General features: G+C 39.2%; 1 protein-coding gene and 1 long non-coding RNA gene across 2 annotated transcripts in view; one reads left to right on the top strand and one right to left on the bottom strand.

Moving 5' to 3' along the window:
- Window positions 1–12,366, bottom strand: part of LOC144075695 (uncharacterized) — a 37,243-nt gene extending 24,877 nt beyond the window's left edge. Inside the window, exon 1 of the long non-coding RNA XR_013300605.1 lies at window positions 12,006–12,366. This is a non-coding gene — a long non-coding RNA (uncharacterized LOC144075695). The remainder of the gene's footprint in view (window positions 1–12,005) is intronic.
- Window positions 11,612–13,705, top strand: svbp (small vasohibin binding protein). Its single transcript, XM_077603012.1, has 3 exons — window positions 11,612–11,845; window positions 12,021–12,146; window positions 12,237–13,705. Exons 2-3 carry the CDS (start codon window positions 12,033–12,035, stop codon window positions 12,321–12,323), a joined length of 201 nt encoding a protein of 66 aa, XP_077459138.1. The 5' UTR covers window positions 11,612–11,845; window positions 12,021–12,032; the 3' UTR covers window positions 12,324–13,705.
- Window positions 13,706–14,200: the final 495 nt, after the last annotated feature.

A 14,200-nucleotide genomic window follows, 5' to 3' on the forward strand; every position in this document is an offset into this window, starting at 1 on the left:
CTCATTAAGCCTTTCTTGTGTTAAACCAAGCAACTTCACCCAGCTCCTTTTATCATGTCCAGGTTTCCATTATTGTGGTACCAAATTTTTTTGTGCTGTTCTGTGGTGCCTGTTCATGTCTCCTGTTTCATATCATGATTTTTTTCTTCTAATTTTCTAAGTTGGTGTTTCTTAAATGTGTTTTTTCGTTATTGGATTTAAAAACTGTTTGCACCTGCAACCTGGTCTTTTCTCCCCTGATCCTCCCTGCAATTGGGGGTCCATTCCCCCCTTCACTCCATTGCGCAAAGAAAACCAGACCAATGGCCATGACATTGCCAATTGAATTAACAGTTATACACCTCAATTCATGCCAATGAGGAGGAAACAAATTTAAGTCTAGCCAACACCTGCTTTTATTAAGTTACAGCAGCTGACTTCATTTATTATTATTTTTCCGTAAACTGACACATTTCCCCGCGGGAAGGGGTCTAATTGCATGATATCTTTAGAATGCTCGTCTAGTCATTTCAGCTAACAAAAAATCATCTCCCTTATTCCTTGAGCACATTTTCTGACGTGAATTACATTTCCAGTTAAAGTACGCCTTTTTATGTTTATAGTTTAAAGGCAGTTTGTGAAATGAACTGCAAATTTTCATTTGAAACTACCATGGTATGGCATTTACTAAGTAAACGGATAGGAGTTACCAATAAAATCAATGAAATTTGCAAATTCAATTTTACGGTGGTATTCATTCGTAAAATGTGAAGCACTGTTTTGCTTAGCCCGTTTAAATTACATGGGGAAATGTTTTCAAAATCTGGCATTTGTTTGAAAATAAATAATGGCATACTGTGAAGATGCGAAAAGAAGATAGTTCCACCACCATCAGAAGGTGAAGGGAGAGGGGTGGGTACTGCACATCTGTAGAGTTTTTCCTGGGAATACATCTACACATTCATCCATACATCCATCAAGATTTTTTTCTTAAAAGGTGGGCTGGAAGCTATCCCCTCTTACATTGCACAGCAAAAAAAAAGTGTCCTGCAAAACAGTAACTCCTAACTATGCCAAGGCCAGGCGTCCGTCCACAATCCCCCTTCTATTGCAGCCACCTATGGTTTTACAGAGGTGTTAAAGCTGTTATCTTGTACAGTTCCAACTTGACACTAGGGGCTGTGGGCATGCTTGACTGCCAAATCCCTCTACGTTTGTGTGTTTTTGTCACAACTTCAGCTTGATAAGTGGCCTGCCGGTCTCACAAGCATCGTTTTAGGGCCAGTTTCACACTGAATGCCATCCATTCACTTTATCAGTTAATTTGCTTGATAGGCCCCCCTCACATGACATGTTGAAGTATTTATCTGGCTCTGAGCCAGCAAACGGTGCTCTTGCATGACACAGCTGACAGTTAGCAAAAAATATGGCATGTTAGATGAGCTTTGCAATCTCACTGAAAGGGATGAGTTAGTATTTTTGCGATATATGACTATAAATGACAATTCTGTTTTTTATTTCCGCGTGTCAGATAGTCATCTTTAATAACTTTAACTTGAAATATGCTTCAGAAAGCATTGCAAAATCACATGCAAACATTTTATGTGCTGTATATCTGTGGTTCAGGCAGTGGCGGTCCGTGAATTTCCTAGTGACGCCTTCAGCTATCGGAATCAATCCAACCCTCAAAAACTATTTTATGACTATAAAACCAGCTACAGCTGCGACACATAAAAAATCATCAATAAAAACCTCATACAATTGAAATATTATTTAGGAATATAGCCATATTTTACTCACCAAAAATCCTTTTTAACTGTACACAATATTAATCCTCCTTTCTTTCCTCCTGTTCTATCGCCATCAAAGCTAATGCTGAAAGTCGAGCCTGTCCTGTCGTATTTCTGGCATATGTTTTTATTTGATTTAGTGCTGAAAATGTTCGTTCCTGGTTGTGACAGGATTGCTTGCTTTGGAGTTGTCCGACCTTTCTTAATGATGTCCAGCTTTTTTTTCTTGAAAATTCCGTCTTGAAAATGGCTTTGACAGTAAATCTGCAAACAAATCAACTTCTTCTCCTCCTTCAGCCATTGCGTGTCGACAAAACCGCTATTAAATCAACACAACAATATATTTGCTTGTGCAGCTTGCTCCAGATACACTTTGGTAGCTCTGGCTAGTCCACTCTATCACTAGCCAATCATAGTTGGTGAAAGCGTTGACGTATCCCTACGCCTGCGAGAAGGCCTTGGTGTCACCAAATCGAATTCTGATTGGTTAAAGCAACAGTCTTATCGACGATTGTTTAATGCAGCAGAGCCTGCAGAACTGATTGTGAAGACCTTGAGGCAGATTTCTGACCCTGGCAACAAATAATGGCTGAAATGTGATTGGTTAAATGCTTCAATATGAAAACACACATCTGGAAGCAATGCAACCAGGGGGAAAAGCAATGAAAGGAGGCTAACAGACAATTTGGAATTATTTAATAAGTATTCATGGACCAAATATTATTAACATCAGTCTGTGATTCAGATATTTCTTAGGCCAGCAGAGAAGGCCTTGAAGGCCCTGACGGCACACCACTGGGTTCAGGTGATAGCTGCGCTGAGAGAGTCTGTCTAAAGACTTTTCAAAAGAACCATGACTAACATGAACCATCTTTAGTATTTAACTGGCAACCAGGAAAAAGGAGTATCAGGAGAAGAGTCCTGACCATATGTGCGTTGGTATCCTGTGAACATTTACGCTAGGTAAAAACATTATATTATAGACCACTATAATAAATAAAAGCTTACTGAGAGCGATAGAATTATAATGTGAGGGACAAAGGGAAATGTATGATTATCCTTTATCCTCCACAAACACAGACCAATCTAGTTTGCTGGCTGGCTTTGAATTTAACAAGTAAAAACAATTCAACAATTCTATTGGACGAGGTAGTAAGCTCATTAACAATGCAAGCAATGAATCATTATCATTATTATGTCATAATTGCGAATAAATACATTTTGAACGTTGTATTAGGAGTCTCGTTGGGGTGACTTCAATTTCATGGAAATTACAAAGCACATCGACACTTTTGGGGAAACACCAAAAATATTTTCCAGCTGAATGGAATGGGGCTAAAAATAAGCATGGCTCACTCTTTATTAATAAATTATTCTGAGGGAAAAAAATGATTATTATGCAACTCTAATTTTTCACCCCTTATATCCTTAATGTTGCATCAGTATTCATTTTGTGATTGTGTATGTGGTGTTAGTTTAGCGTGTTTGGCAGATGTGCATTTAGTATATCAACTTTCACATCCCCTTCTATGCGCAATCAAGTTTGTGCCCGTTTTTGCGCGCGCAAACCTTTAGCAAGTCAAGCCCACTATTGTGCACGTGTGAAGGACAAAATCTATGTCACAATCTGTAGTCAGGTTGGAACGGAGCCCGTCTAATCCACGGCCCATTTGCGCTGCCTGGTGGTGCCCAGGCTTGTGTAGCAGCAAAACTGGCGTGACCTGTGTCTTGTTCTCTGTGGGCAGAGAGTAGACATTCCAGGATCCTTCACGCACCCACCCTTAAATAAACCCTGCTGGTGTACTCGTCCACTGGAAGAAGCAGCCAGAGAATTTGCTAAAAGCACGGGAATCGTGCATTACAATACATGACAGTGCCTATGCTGAGCCATGACAGGCGAGCACAGGTGACCAACACAGATTTGTTACATCTGCAGCACCTGACCAATTTAAGATACCAGGTTTGATGCCAAATAAGAGTTCCGGTCTCAAGAATCTGAACAAGTAGAAGTCTGGTTCTGGCAATGACAAACATGTTCACAATTTTGACATGAACACCATTCCGAGTTGCCACGTGCATGCATTCGCTCTCTGCCAAAGAAAATTAGGGAGAGACTCACAAAAAAAAAGAATGGAGTAAGTACAACTTGACTTGCACAGACAAAAATAATACTTATTTTGTCAAGGTGAGTAGTCATTGCCTCTACCACCGACCCTTGCCCTCAGTCCAGGTTATTGACTTGACTTGTTTAAATTATAAAATGAAATTAGTGACTGTGTATTTATTCGTGCCTGTGTGTGCAGCTGGCTTATGCTACAGTCATTTATACAAAGACACCTGGTTGTCTTAGAGTACATAATTCTTTGTGTGTATGGTCGCGTGTACATGTTTTGACAGCTGGGGTGAAGCAGGCAATACCGTGTCCTCAGACGTCCCACAGAAACCATAACCTTTTGACCTCGCACTTCAACCTCCCCAACACACTGCTCTCAATTCAGCTGCAGCTTTACCAGCACAAGGTAAAACATAAATATACAATGCCAAATTTAAGGAGCAGAACAAAAGCAATCTGTTGTAGTCAAATTTAACATCTCAATAATACAGCATATTATATATCAATTATTTAGAGTTTTCACCAAATAAAGACTGCACTGATGAAGGAAAACCACACATTCTGCTATTTATGCATGTATAGGAATGTATGTATAGGTATGTATGTGCGTACAGACACTCCTCAACTTACGAACGCAATTGGTTCCGAGCGATTGTTCATAAGTTGAATTTGTTTGTAAGTTGATTTAGTGCTATATTTTGTATTATAATTTATGTTTAAGGCCTATATAAGTATATTGAAGGTTTATATAAGTGCATTTGTATGTTTAAGGCTTGTATAAGTAACACGCATTGGTTTGTACTGAAAAAAAAAAAAATTAATAAAATGGAGAGAATATGTACAGTACTGTAGAGAGAGAGATAGATTTATGTATTAGAAACTGGCCAAAAGAAGCGACCTAATGACGATTGCACAGTTTTCTTCTTTTTTTCATCATAAATGATGCAGTAGCACTGTATGGCATCATTCAAATGATTTGCAAACTTTGTGCAACGTTCAATATTTGGGTCCTGCTGCTCGATCTTTCTGTTTATAAATGGTACTGAATGTGCAACGCTCAACCACTCTCACGCGCATCAAGCTTCGTTATTATTGCCACTCGTTTCAAATGAAATGGCTTGCCTCTTCCTTGCAACTCCCTCAAAAGAAGCCTTTAGCTTTTTACCAACCATATTCAATATTGGATGCATGAGATATTTAATGATACAAATGAAAAAGGTTCACTGGAGAAACATTCACGCACTTCCGGATTGGAACGAAGAAGGTAGATGCTGGGTGAGCTGAGCTCTCACAGCGCCAGGCGTCGGTATTAGTGGCGGAAAGAAGTACTACTCCGAAAAAGACGCGAAATACAAAATTGGACTTGCGAACATTTTTGGACTTAAACGCAATTTGCAGACATGTTCGTATGTACCGTTGTTCGTAAGTTGAATGTTCGTAAGTAGGGGAGCGTCTGTATATGTATGTGCGTATATGTATGTGCGTAAATGTATGTACGTAAATGTATGTACGTAAATGTATGTACATGTATGTATGTACATGTATGTACATGTATGTATATATATGTACGTGTACGTGTACATATATTTATTTATTAACTTATTTATTACCTATATATTTACGTCTAAAATGTATTTTCCTGTGTCTGTATTCTCACCCTCTTGCTACTATGACAATGAAATTTCCCAAATACGGGATGAATAAAATTATCTAATCTAATCTAATTTTGCATTTTGATGTAAACTGTCTTTTTCCTGATCAATTATTCAGGGTTTTTTTGTGTGACCTGTTCAACGTCATACAGTGGAACACAATAGTAACGTTGCATTTACTACTGTTAAAATTAAGATTAAAAAAAAAATGACATCATCAGGCCTCACTTTTAAAGTTGCTGGAATAACGGGGAGAATTGGCTTGTATTCAGAATGTGGTCGGTTGATTTCAAATGCTCAGACTTCAGCAAGTGTGGCTTCAGGCAGGTGCACACAGGAGAGGCTTCATGTGGTGTCAAGAAATGCAAATCTGCCCTTTTTGGTTTTGGCTTCTGCTACCCAACCTTCCCCAGAAAGGAGCCAATTGACTTACGTAATTCTCATAGGAAGAAAAGAAAGATTACCTTTACACTACACCATTGTAAAAAATACCACTTTTTTAGACATTAGTTCAGGTAAATTGTACTAGCAACTCATAACAGATTATAATATTTCTCTATTATTTGCTTTAAAGAGCGAAGTGAGTGAGTACATTGATAAATATTGCTTTACAATTGCAGTGGCGCTGTACCTGTGGCAAAAACTGCTGAATAACTAGTGCCGTAAAATGGTATTTTGCACAGCCAGCTCTGTCCATGTCAGACGTTATGCTGGCTGTATGTGTCTGCGAATGTGTGCATGTGCCAGGTACTCAGAATACGTGTATTGTTTATCACATTCCTGGTGTGTGTAGGGAAGCAAGCAGGGAAACTTAAGCCTAGCACGGCTGTAAGCTTGCTGTTTTCCACAGGCTGTCCCAGACAGAAAATTGGGGAGGGGAAGGGTCCAAATTGCACTCGGTGGGAGAAGAGAACGCTGCGTTTGTCTATTGCAGTGTGTGTTAGGCATGCGTACAGTAATGGGAGTGTGTGTTGTGCAGTGGAAGGGCTGTGTGGCATATGTTTTCTCTGACTTGGCCCACTGTGGGATAGAGCAGCCTCACAGTGACAAGCTCTTTAAGGGTTATTATTGATTCTATCTAGACTAAACGGGTTTCACTGTTCACTGGAACATAAACACAAGAAACACTGGCTCTGTGTGCATTTGTGAATGTGTGCAAGTGCGTGCATGTATTACGAAGATGAGGATAGGCAGGTTAATAATAATATACAATATTTCTTGTCATTTAAAAATGTTGGTCTAGTTAAATGGGAACTAACAAAAAATATTAATGAGACCCTCGCCTGCTCAGGGATGAAGTCCTCCTTAGGGTGGTGGAGTGCAGGTTTCTCAGGGTGTTTGAGACAATGTGGTAGTGTGTGTTAGAGAGAGAGTGGTGTGTGTGTTTGTGTGTGTGTTGGGGGGTCCACAAATCACTATCTAGGGATTTTTTTCAAGTGGACTATTATTATCTCATCTCATTTTCTGAACCGCTTTATCCTCACCAGGGTCACGGGGGGTGCTGGAGCCTATCCCAGCTGACTCCGGACCAGAGGCGGGGGACACCCTTAACCGGTGGCCAGCCGATCGCAGGGCACAAGAAGACGGACAATCATGCACACACACACCCATACCTAGGGGCAATTTAGAGTATCCAATCAGCCTACCATGCATGTTTTTGGAAATGTGGGAGGAAACCACAGTACCTGGAGGAAACCCACGCAGAACATGCCAACTGCACACAGGTGGGCATGACCTGGATTTGAACCCAGGACCTCAGAGCTGAGAAGCCGACGCACTAACCACTTGCCCCAACGGGCCGCCATGTCTATTATCATAAATGTATTAGTCAAATTGAATTACTTTTACATTATCACTGCTTTTTTTGAGTTAAAAAAAGGTCAAAGTCAGCTCCAGGACAGTATGCATAGTACTTACCTATTAAAGTACCATATTTAAAATAAAGATGAGTGGGGTGTATATAGATTAACAAGACAGTGTTGCATCACAGTTTAGAGGGATGATTCAGTTCAGGGCAAAATAAGAGAAAAAAATAAGACTATTTTCAAAAATACAATGCAATTCGATTTAAAAACACTTGTTGATTATGCATTACAGACTCCAGCTCATACGATTATGCACATGGCACAGTTTGCTTCCAACGCCTCCCCTGCAACTTCTACCCTGAACACCGGTGGCAAGCGGCTCCTCTAAGTGGCACCTGATCAGTGCCAAAACAAAAAACTGTGTGTATGCTTGTATATGCATGTACTCGTTACCAGCCCTGTTATTACATAGTGCCCCTGTGTGGCGGCCAAAACAAATAGGCCTAATGAGAAGCAACACTTGAGACAGAGAGTGAGAAAGAGAAATGGCGGCAAAAACGAGCAGGCTTAAACACACTAACCCCGCTGTTTGTCACACGTGGGCTTAAAGGATCCACTGTTCCCCTCTGTCCTATAGCATGGCCATCACCTTCATCAGCCTGCCCTCTTTCCACATCCCAGACTTCTACCCTTCTATTCCCTACGAGTCCAAGCGATGGGTGAGGGGTTAAACGAGGTGACTGACAGCAATTAGAAGTCCATTTGTAACTTGCGGTGCAAAACACAGCGTCGTTATAATGAAAACAAGTTCTTTATTGGAGGCTTAAGCTTGACACCAGATGAGAAAAATAGCTATGGCGTAAAATAGCTGTCTATTCATTTATATGCACAATTCCTATTATTTACATTCTTAAAAATAAAAGCACTCTGTACCTTAAATTTACAGAACCACTTCCAGAAACTGAAACGAATCAAAATGACAATTTAGTGTACCATTACGCCACTGCTACATAAACTGGCACCGTTGATAAAATAGATATTGTATCTCCGACATTGCCGTGGTACACAGTAAGCATATATTTATGCACATAGGTCTTACCAGTTATTTTAGGCACAGTGGCCATGGTCATTTATTTTTAGTCCTGAACGACTTGGATACATGTTCATTTCAATGGGGATTTGTACACACCACACTTGTGAATGAGTATGAATGCTGTGTGTGTCTGTTTTGGTGGTGGATTGGCGAGCATCGTCGGAGATTGTGGTGAGTTTGTGTGTTTAGGGCTGCTGGTGTGAAAGAGCAGTCAGAGCAGAGCTTCCCTCGGCAGCAGGAGTTTAATTTAGAAGGATAAAGCTCCTAACTCACACGCTGCCATCCCATTTGACTGTCTCCACACACCTCATCCTTCCACTCCACCAGAACGTCTCTCTCACTTCCTCTCCCGTCTAACCATCACTCTCCTTTTCTCTCTTTTTAATCCAAACAACTAACATTGGCGGATGAGAAGGCCCCAAAGACAATTAAACTCCTTGGGGAGACTCACCTGAAGAATTTGAGGTGCTGAATATCATCCAAACAGCTTGACACTCAACTACAAACCGCTTCAGTAAGAGTTAAACATTGGGGATTGAAAAAAAAAAGAGGAGGGTTGATATACTTAGGCCACTAAACTGGACCCTATCCAACTTTCAGCTGTGCCATGGAATTCTGGCAATACAGGTTATGAACAGAATTTATTAGAAATGGCAGCCTTGAGGCTGCCCAACCCTCGCTGGAAAGACATCTGATTTACTACTGGGAATGCAAAGCAAACTTTGACATTTGTAGAGCGTCCAGTACCCCAGAACCCAAAAGGACCCTATACAACTCTCTAAAGCAGGGGTCGGGAACCTTTTTGACGAAGAGAGCCATAAACAATTCATATTTTCTAATGTTATTCCTTGAGAGCCATTCTCCAAATTTAAAAGTCAAAATACATGTAAATGGGTGCCTGTGTTTTTAGTAATTTCACCACTTTTAAAGTGGAAAAAACTACTTTTGACATTCTTATGCAGTTACTAATAAATGAGAGTATGCATTCCAGAAGAGTCTAATGCAAAAAAATGAAGATTAAAGCAGCTCTAGATGTACTATCTGGTTTCCATTTTTTTTAGCTCACAGGTTAGCGGAGAGCCAGAGCCACCCATCAAAAGAGCCACATGTGGCTCCCGAGCCATAGGTTCCCTACCCCTGCTCTAAGGGATTGAGTCTAGAGCACATGTGTCAAAGTGGTGGCCCGGGGGCCAAATCTGGCCCGCCGCATCATTTTGTGTGGCCCGGGAAAGTAAATCATGAGTGCCGACTTTCAGTTTTAGGATCAAATTAAAATGAAGAGTATAGATGTATATTAAATTTCATGATTTCCCCCCTTTTAAATCAATAATTGTAATTTTTAATCTTTTTTTTCTGTGTTTTTAGTTCAAAATAATTTTGTAAAATCTAAAAATATATTAAAAAAAAAAGCTAAAATAAACATTGTTTTAGATCTATAAAAAACTAAATATTCAGGGCTTTTAATCCAGTTCTTTTAATCAATTTATTCAAAAAAATATAAATATTATATCTAAAATGGTCCGGCCCACATGAAATCGAGTTGACGTTAACGCGGCCCGCGAACCAACCCGAGTCTGACACCCCTGGTCTAGAGTGTTCCAAAAAGTCCACACAAAAATAACACAAACTTGTAGGCGAACTCCTACACGGTCCCTCTCTAGGACCCTGTTGAGGATGTACGATAGAGTTCAAATGAATGGCCCCCACAAAAGGCACTGATCACTTGACAGCCATAACTCTGGTCAGCAACTTCAACAATGGACGCAAACAACCCTGATAAAAAGAGACTTTTTGGCCACATAAGCGGCACCAAATTATTTCATTTAGATGGGGAAAGAGAGGGAGGAAGATGACAACGGCAACAAAACAGAGAAAAAAAAGAGACTGAACCGTTTTGTACTGTACACATCTTTGTACGGTTGAAATATATCATATTTCTCCACTTGGGCAATATAAGAGCAAAAAGAATGTTTTTGCTAAATATCTTTTTTAGGGTAATAGTAGTATTTACAGTTACTAGTTTCATAGGACAGCATTGTGGTATTACAACATTGCTCTTCCAAGAAACTACATGTCAATCAAACACAGTGGTCAACAGTGACGTCTTTGACTTTGGATTTTCTCTGAGTGGGAGGCTTTTTCTGACCACGAAATCCTGCAATTACCCAGCTAGTTTGTAACTGAACTTTGCTCTGTGCCACATTTTACATCCAATGGATGTATTCACTCAACCGTGATATATTGAGAACTTGGTCAAGTCTTTAATGCCAGTTGACCAGAGAAAATGTAAAATATATTTTTCAACGAGATTACAATGGACTCCTAAAGAAAATGGTGCCTCTAAGGCTCTCAGTCAAGTAATTGCTCTGACGGTTGTTGGCAGTGCATTTTGCAGGATATTATTCCAAGGCAGCGTACTCTCACTGCAGTCAGAGGATAAATCCAGGTAAACCGTTGGTATGCCGAACCATAAATCCTATTGTGGTACAGCACTGCCGGAGGGCACATGGACACATTCAGACTTCAACAACAACAAAAATTCAGCTTACTCTGTCCTGAGAACACAATTTAGTTGTTTTGTCCCCTATAATGTCTGTTATTATTTCTGAAGTGATAATTAGGTTCTGGACCACTCTAGCAGCCAGTGTGAGGCCCACTCAACCCTAATAAATTCAGCATATGCTGGCTTCTATGCAGAGGCAGTCCAGTGTAATTATTCAACGGACGGAATAGCGCTTAAGATTTCAAACCTGTGAACATTTATTTATTTATTTGAACCGATCATGTTGATAGACCCAACTCTGATTAGACTATTGTGTAAGGCTGACATCGTGTGGACTAACACAGTACTACAAAACAAAGGGGAAAGGGCTCGCTTAAGACATTCATTCATTTTCCGCACCACTTATTCAATATTTTAATTATATTATTTTGCAAATATTTACTTCATTTTCTGTGTGTTTGAATGCGTGCCTGCGTGTAAAATAGGAGGCGCTCGAAAATACTTTCTTATTTAAAAAAAATTGTACTCAATAAATTTTTGTGACATTTGTTGGCTATTTATTTATTTATTTATTTTAATGTGTAAAAAGTTACCCATGTCGACATAGTTTACATAATATCGATGAAGCGAAAAAAGCGGAACCTTCTTCCTGCATTTAAACTCGACAGACTTATTTATGTGCAACACCTTTCATTCATATGCTAGTACCTAGCTTCGCTTCTTAGTATATTCGTGTCTACAGCTGTTGCATACGTTCGCATTCCTCATACCAGCGAGTATATAGGGCTCGATATACATGTTTAATCTTTATACTGTCTCTTGGTTTAGTCATCGCGCTGTCCTGTAATTGTACACCCAAATTGGGTGCCAGCTTCCTGGCTTAGATTTACGACAGATTGCCTGAGCAAAAGTAGGTAAAAATGTCAATTACGATCGTGACGTTAGACTTATTTCTGTTTAGTTATTTTGATAAGTGATTATGGATTTTCCAGTAACAAAAGATAAGATTCTTAGTGTATGATTTTTTCAAGGCGAACTTCTGTTATGCTTCTGAATGATAGTCAACATACCTTATTCTTTTTGAGGGCACATTCACAATGGAACCCGCCTGCCGTAAGGACAAGCCGAAGTTGAACAGCACCCCAACCAGAGGAGACCGATCAAAACAGAAATCGGCACAGCAGGAGCTTAAGCAGCGACAGAGGGCAGAGGTGAAGCAGATCATTAGATGGATTTTTCTACCACGTATTCCTTCTATGTGGCCATTAACTGTCTTCTATCTCCTCCATTTTCACGTTCAGATCTATGCTTTGAACAAGGTGATGACTGAACTTGAACATCAGCAGTTTGAAAAGTTTTGCAAACAGATGCAACCGCAAGGGGAATGAAGACACCATCTTTGTTGCCTGGCTCAATCTAAGGCAGGTGTGGGCAAACTATTACACAAAGGGCCACAGTGGGTGCAGGTTTTCATTCCAATCCATAAAAGGAAAGCTTTCCACCAATCGGGTATGTTGGAAGTACAATCATTTGATTGCAGTCAGGTGCTTCTTGTTTCAGCAGAAACCTTGGTTTGGAACAAAAACCTGCACCCACCACAGCCCTCGAGGACCGGATTGCCCAGCCCTGATCTAAGGGCAGATTGTTATGATCACTGTTTTGAACAAATACCTTTTCTATAGTGTTATCAAAAATGTTGTTTTGCTAAATCATGTTGAAGAGAGTCAATAGATAGGTTTTGATCGTGTGATCAATTTTATTGGTAATGGAATTGAAAGGGTATAAAGTGCTCAATTAGCACCGAAACAGGACAATGGTTACGTTTACATAGACCTAATATCCCACTCATAATGACTTTGTTACACAGAGCTTTTTAAATGTGTTAAAAACTAATATACTCCTTTTTTAAACTCATGACTACCTCTGAGTTAAACCTTTCTTATAAATATCTGTACATGTACAAGACTATCGGGATTTCCCCTTTTAGGGAGCAATCAGTAATGTTCCTCACATTTAATTTTTAAGGATTTTTAGTACCATGTAATAACCAGCAAATGGTTTTTGGAGTGAGAAAGAAACTCATAGTGGAATGAAAATATCAACCACTGTTGTTTCTTGGTAGCAAATGGCCATATTATGACATTTACAAAGTGGTCAGCAAAAAGTAAAAAGCAGGGTTTGCTAGTGTGTAGAAATTACATTCTCTCCATGAGATGGTTTACATGCATCACAATTTAATTTTAAGTAAAAAGCTTGTTCATATTTGAAGTGGATTGCATACAAAAATTATTTATACTTGATTTTTTTTTCTATAATTGAGTCATGTAATCTTGACTATGTCATGAAGTATTTTTATTCTAAGTGTTATCATTAGTGTGATGGGGAACATATTTGAAAACACAATCATGAATTGTTTACAGTGAGCCTTAATGCTAATTCAGTCCGACCACTTTATGGTGGGATGTCAACGTTATCTCTCTCCTCTCAGCAGGAGACATTTGGACAGTTATCACTGAATTGTAGCATGAACTGTATCATGACAATTATTACCTCTTTAAGTTGTCAGAAAATAAGTAAATACATCATATTTTAAAGTGACTTTTTAACAGTCATGAAAATGGATGATAATGCAAACTGTTGTGAATGGCACTGAATTCTGTGCCACCTGTACTATGCCTGACCTAATTTTATATTAATATATTATTATTGTTTTGTATTAAACAATTTTAAAATTGTATTTTGTTAATTAAAAATTCCCACTCAACTTTTATTACCTGCAATACTGTGATTTTGTTGTTTTCAAGTGTCCACATACTAGGCATAAAAAGATAATGCTCTTTTTTAATATATGCATTTGCAAACTGATGCGTATATTTACTATATGCTAGTGTTTTGAATTAGATTAACTAACATCACAGAATTATATATACCTTGATGTTGCTAAAATGTTCCATCCTACCTGAAGGTGACTGCGGTTTAAACAAATGTAATATGTGTCCGACTATAAACTAACAATAATGGTAATTCAGTTTGAGTCCCCTTTTTAAAAACAAATCTTTATCTGTCCTCGTAAGGCATTTCGGAAAAGGTTCTCATTTTCAATGCAGACCTAACTCCAGACACCCGAGTAAAACAATATTGATAAAATATGTACTTAAGAATTCTGCACTTGATCTAATCAGGTTGCAAGTAATATGGGCGCAGCGACAATCAGTAACTCTGAATCACTGTCGGGAAAACAGCTGAACTTCAGCACGTTATCTGC

Source organism: Stigmatopora argus, chromosome 6 (genome assembly GCF_051989625.1).
Source record: "Stigmatopora argus isolate UIUO_Sarg chromosome 6, RoL_Sarg_1.0, whole genome shotgun sequence".
In the NCBI taxonomy this organism is placed as follows: domain Eukaryota; kingdom Metazoa; phylum Chordata; class Actinopteri; order Syngnathiformes; family Syngnathidae; genus Stigmatopora; species Stigmatopora argus.

Excerpts from the sequence above, each read along its gene's own strand:
- svbp (XM_077603012.1), top strand. The coding sequence starts at position 12,033 with ATGGAACCCGCCTGCCGTAAGGACAAGCCGAAGTTGAACAGCACCCCA. Across the intron at positions 12,147-12,236 it reads AGCAGCGACAGAGGGCAGAG|ATCTATGCTTTGAACAAGGT; the intron begins GTGAAGCAGATC and ends TTTCACGTTCAG.